The following is a 6,000-nucleotide window of genomic DNA, read 5'->3' as shown; positions in this document are numbered from 1 at the left end:
GACGAAAGGCGGGGTACACCCTGGACAAGTCGCCACCTCATCACAGGGCCAACACAGATAGACAACATTCACACTCACATTCACACACTAGGGCCAATTTAGTGTTGCCAACACACTAGGGCCAATTTAGTGTTGCCAATCAACCTATCCCCAGGTGCATGTCTTTGGAGGTGGGAGGAAGCCGGAGTACCCAGAGAGAACATGCAAACTCCACAAAGAAAAATTCCGAGCCCGGGATTGAACCCAGGACCTTCGTATTGTGAGGCACATGCACTAACCCCTGTACGGCCATGCTGCCCTTTTGGTATTAGTGTTCCTGGAAAAAAAGGGACCCAAACACACATACTGTACAGCAGGTTTTTACAGCTAAATGTCTATATATATATATATATATATATATATATATATATATATATATATATATATATATATATATACATATGAGTCATACACACATACACATTGGCCCCCCCCCGGACACATTTTTTTCTCTCAATGTGGCCCCTAAATCAAAATATTTGCCCAGCTCTGGACTACAGCAACACCTCAGTTATAGAAATCGCATTACGGGGAAAAAACAATTGTAACTGCCAAAAAGTAGAGGACCTAAAGGGGTGCCTTGAAGAACGCCTCAGTTCTGTGAATCACAAGTTCGGACCCCAGTGTTCTATGTTTGCTCACAAGGTTAAATGTCAATGATCTTACATGGTCCAAGTTCCTCTATATCAGGCTTGGGCAAATATTTTGACTCGGGGGGCCAAATTTAGAGAAACAAAATGTGTCTGGGGGCCGGTATATCTATTTTTGGGAAAACTAATATAAAACCTCACAATAATGTATGATTGAATGCTAAAAATGTTATAACAGACCGCCTTAAAAACGGAATGGAATTTTAAATTTTTCTATGAATGATAAAACACTGAATATTGACAACATATGAAGGCCCTACCCCTCTCAATCCACATATTTTACAATCAAGCCAAATGCAACAAACAGCGAAATATAAACGCAAAGGGTAAAAAAACAAAAAACATCTAGAATCTGATACATCTGATAAATCACTAAGTTTTAGAACTTTCTTGTAAAAATCTCCTTCTGCGTCTGTCCCTGGCACTCGCATTTCAGGCTCTGTAAAACGCTCCCCACCCACACTGCTTGGTGCCTCGTCAGAGCTGCTGTGACATAGATTACCATAGTAACTAGTAGGGTTGTACGGTATACGGGTATTAATATAGTACCGCGATACTAATGAATCACATTCGGTACCATACCGCCTCTGAAAAGTACCGGTCCGCCACACCCTAAGATTATTTGTTAAAATAAAGCCAATAATGCAATTTTTTACAGTCCCCTTTATTTAGAAAAGTATCAAAATAATATTGGCATCGGGGCACTAGTCACTAAAATATCATGCAAAAGTGCAGATTCCAAGCATTGAAATACTTTGTATAGTTCAAGACTTACGGTCATTAGAAAACATCACTGCACATCATAATGGCAGCTACACTTTCCATCTTAAAGATCTAAAAAAAAATTATTTGGGAATGTCCGGCAGGCCAGATTGAAAAGCTTAACGGGCCGCATGTGGCCTCCGGGCCTTAATTTGCCCAGGTCTGGTCTATACACTCTAGTGTTTTAGGGATTTGCTGCAAAAATGTTTGTCTCCCAACTTTGGAACTGATTTCAGAGGCAGATATGGCATCGATCCCAGGCTGGGTTTGCCAGTTGACTAGCCCTGCCGTACGACCACCTGTGTGCAGGTGACGTTTTACGCAAATAAAAGACGCTCAAACAGGCCAAAGAGATGTTTTGAAATGTTTATTGGTAAAAATGGGTGGTAGTTTTGTGTCACAGGCTGTTCAAGTCCCTTCCACCTCCACTGTACAGAAACCATGCAGCTGTGTGATATAACATCTAATATTCCTTAAAGCTGTCACAGAAAAATGAAAAGCTGCTTAGTCAATATATTGATATTAGTTGCATAGGATAAGAGCCATGCTGTACATACATAGTGTAATTACAACTCAACCTTCCAATGATTGGAGCATATTTCATACTTTATACAATTAGTCAACATTTAAGTGCATTATACTATTTATATCAATACATAGCTATCATGATTTAATACATACAGTACATCAATTGAACCTTATTAGGTTTAGAGGGACATTGCAAAGCCCTTGAAATGCAATATTAATATCATAATGATGATTCTTAAGTCATGATATGTAGGAGAGTAATAAAATCGTACAAAACTGCCTTATCTGACCATCGCGCCGTTTTCTACACTGCAGAGATGTTTAATTTCCTGAAAACTTACAAAAAAGATTATCTACATCAGAGGTGCCCACACCAGCTACTTCTCAACTGACCAAGTGGAGGAGATGTACCTCATTCATGTATATCATTTATATTGATTTATTTATGAAAGAGAGGTTTTTGTTAACAAGTTAAATGTGTTTAATTATAATACAAGCATGTTTCTTTCATGAAGACAAGAATATAAGTTGGTGTATTACCTGATTGTGAGGACTTGCATTAATTGGAATCAGACAGTAGTGATGATAACGTCCACATTTCAAATGGAGGAGAAAAAAGTCCTTTCTGTCCAATACCACATGAAAGTGCTTGCTTTTTGCCATCTTATTTGTCCAGCTTCCATACTCCTTTTTATACACTTTACAAGAAATGCATTGGCGGCAAACTCCGTAGTTTGCTCACTTGTGCACAAGACTCTTATTTTGTTAGCGCAGGCAGGATGAAGCAGGGCTTTTATTGTGAAGACAGGAACTGTGCAGCCGGTCTTTAAGAGTTTTCACGGCAGGTACAGCGAGAGAGTGCTGAAATAAAAAGTATTTCTCGCCTTCCTGTCGGTCATTTTTTCTTAATAACGATCTGGCAGCAGCCAGCGTCATCTCACAAGACCCTCAAGTGACGAAAGTGACGTCTTATTGACGATTGATCATTTTAAGGTCTATTTTTTTTAATCAACTGGAGGCTGGCGATCAACCTAATGGGCACCCCTGATTATTCTACATGAAGCCACTCTGAGAGGAGAAGACAAAGCAATGCTGTCTCAAATAGAGGATCAGTATCTTGCATGCCATAGTTTTAGCAGTGCTTAAAGTGTAAAAGTAGCAAACGATAGAGGGAGCATACACGTCATGCAGTAACAATGGTTAGGTTAACAATCACATATTGATTAGAGCATTTCACACTCACACAATCAAATCATAAGGCATGCTTCATTTTAATTCTCTCACAACCACACTTTTAATGGCAGTTCCATTATATACCGACTGCTTTGGACTCCATTGTTGTTTACCTTCACCTGGTCAATGCGTGTGTAAGCATAATGTAACCTGCAAATGACAGAAAATTAGAGCTTTATTATATTTTTTATTGCTCCCATGGTGTCATTTGTACCTTTGGGCTGGTAATGCATATTTATCATCAGGCTGACGCTTTGGTCCTTTTTAATAATTGAATACTTACCCTGCAGACGGGCAGCTTAATTTGTATTCCTCTGGCGCAGGTTCTTATCTTTGTGATTGTTCGTTGAATTGGTTTTCCTGTGGCAGGAAGGAAATGACATCTCAAGCAATACTCAAAGTAACAAAACACTTTGAAACTTTTCGCCAATTGCAAAGCAAAATGGGACGTCTGTTTGATGGATTTCCTAAATGCTACCACATTATGCGTGTGATCTGACAAAAACATGTCTCCAAATAGGTTCAGCCAGTTTTCACAGAAGTGAGTACACCCTCACATTTCAGCAACCGTTCGGACAGTACACCAAGGGGCAATAACATAAAAAGAAAGTTGGACATTTTAGAGTTGTCAGTGTACAAATTTCCACTACAGCAAAAAGCACCTCCAATTCATTTTGGCTAAAATGTTTCTTTTTTGCCATCCTGCTCGTTATCTTTGTGTTTTCTGACACAACAAACAAAGATAATGAGCAAGATGGCAAAAAATGAAGGTACTCCCTGACAAGAGAGAAAGATTTTTACTCAATTTATTATTACAACCCAGGAGAGCTATTTGCGGTAGCAGCCACCTAACACATGTCACACCGCAGTGAGGGAAGTCTTGTCTTGGTTTTTTCTGTCTTGTGATTTACATGTTTTATTTTGAAAAGCAACTCCTCTTGTTTCAGATCACGGGTCCTTCCTCTTGTGTCACCAGTCTGACGTCATTCCTGACCCTTGATTGTTTCCACCTGTTTCCCATTACCCTCATGTTCTTTATAAGCCCAAGCCTCCCCTTGTTCTGTGCCAGATTGTCTCGAGCTTTCGTGCCTGTCTTGCGTTCCATGTCCTTGTTCATGTCCATGCCTTGCCTTGTCCCACGTCTACGTCCTTGCTTCCAGAATATCCCACGCTGTAATTTTGAATTAACTTTTTTCCTCCCTCAGAGCGACTTTTGTTATTATACCTTTTTCTACCGCAGTGGTGAGTTATAATTTTTCCTTAAAGATTTTTTCCTCAAAGTTTGTTGAGTGATTTTTTGTTTTCATTGATTAGAGTAGTTAAGTTTTATAGTCTTTATTTTCTTCCTCCTGTTGGAGCGTGTTTTGTTAAAGTTTTTTGATAACAGATACGGTGCTAATTATATCGTCCTTATTTTTGTATTTCCTCCCTTTTGGAGTGATTTTCGGTTTTTCCCTTTTGGAACATTTTGTCGATAGTATTTTTGTATTTCATAGTATTAGAATTATTTTTGTATTTCATAGTATTAGAATTTACTCGGCTCTGGAGGCTTAAAGAGTTTTTCAAAATAAAAGCTTTATTTGGAATCACCTCTCTGCATCTGAGTCCCTTCCTTCGTCCAAGCCTGACAACACAAAGTCGGGTCATTCCTGCGTCATCTCCGATGCCATTAATGTTAATATCTGGAGTCACAGGAACACACTGTGACAGCAATAGGTGGCAAAATGATCCATCCATTTTCTACCGCTTACTCCCATCAGAGTCGCGGGGGGCGCTGGAGCCTATCTCAGCTACAATTGGGCGGAAGGTGGTGTACACCCTGGACAAATCGCCACCTCATCACAGGGCCAAAACAGATAGACAGACAACATTCACACTCACATTCACACACTAGGGCCAATTTAGTGTTGCCAATCAGCCTATCCCCAGGTGCTCGTCTACATAAATTAATAGACAAATATGAACGTGAGGCATTCAATGTGCGGCATAAATGATCGCCTAGATAAGTTGTGTCAAACTCAAGGCCCGGGGGTCAGATCTGGCCCGCGACATAATTTTATCTGGCTCGCAAACACCTGGAAATGATGTGTCAATAAAGTACTTCATATTTTCTCACTAAAAGGTAATGGATTTTTTTCATTTTTGACAGAAAAAATATATGTACTGCTTGAACTTGCATGCCTTTTAAACTTTAATAGTATCCAATTTTGCAACAAATATTACAATATATTATCATACTTCCCAAACATGTTTTTGTCTAAATAAAATACTTAACTTTACAGCAACTACCCATCAAATTAATAAAAAGGACAATACATTTTATGTTGTTCTTTACAGCATATTACTGTAAATTGAAAAAAACTACTACTGTTTTTTGCGTTAAAATTCTGTTGACTGAGCTGCCAGTTTTTGACTGTAAAATCTACAGTTGTTTTTAACGGTGTATTACTGTAAATGGACAGACGGTGCATTTGTTTTTTAACCTCTAAAGGCTTAGTGGCCACATGCGTGGACAGCACCTTTTAGCTCTTATTTCCAAAATTGTGTACACTACTGAATTGGGGTCTTATGGCCACTTATGTGGACACTTATACTGCCATATGGTGGTGTCATAAGAGTATAACATACAATGGAATTTGGAAGAAAAAAAAAGTGTAAAAAAATAAATAAATTAGCATGTCACTACACATGAAGTACACATTTGTGTACTTATGGACTAAGTAAATCATATCAAAATATGATTCTTAGTTTTTATTCTATTTAGGGTCCAATAAGCCCAAATAGCAAA

At 38.7% G+C, this 6,000-nt stretch overlaps 1 protein-coding gene across 1 annotated transcript in view; it reads right to left on the bottom strand.

The window, feature by feature from the left end:
• Nucleotides 1-1,803: 1,803 nt before the first annotated feature.
• The window catches only part of LOC133612691 (neuroplastin-like), a 29,711-nt gene continuing 25,514 nt past the window's right edge, over nucleotides 1,804-6,000 (bottom strand). The window contains exons 6-7 of the mRNA XM_072913902.1: nucleotides 3,496-3,572; nucleotides 1,804-3,362 (exon numbers count right to left, since the gene is read on the bottom strand). Coding sequence (XP_072770003.1) covers nucleotides 3,336-3,362; nucleotides 3,496-3,572 — 104 coding nt within the window. The 3' untranslated portion in view covers nucleotides 1,804-3,335. The remainder of the gene's footprint in view (nucleotides 3,363-3,495; nucleotides 3,573-6,000) is intronic.

Source organism: Nerophis lumbriciformis, linkage group LG10 (genome assembly GCF_033978685.3).
Source record: "Nerophis lumbriciformis linkage group LG10, RoL_Nlum_v2.1, whole genome shotgun sequence".
In the NCBI taxonomy this organism is placed as follows: domain Eukaryota; kingdom Metazoa; phylum Chordata; class Actinopteri; order Syngnathiformes; family Syngnathidae; genus Nerophis; species Nerophis lumbriciformis.
The sequence above is the reverse complement of the archived record's forward strand: the minus strand, read 5'-3'. Positions and strand labels throughout refer to the sequence as shown.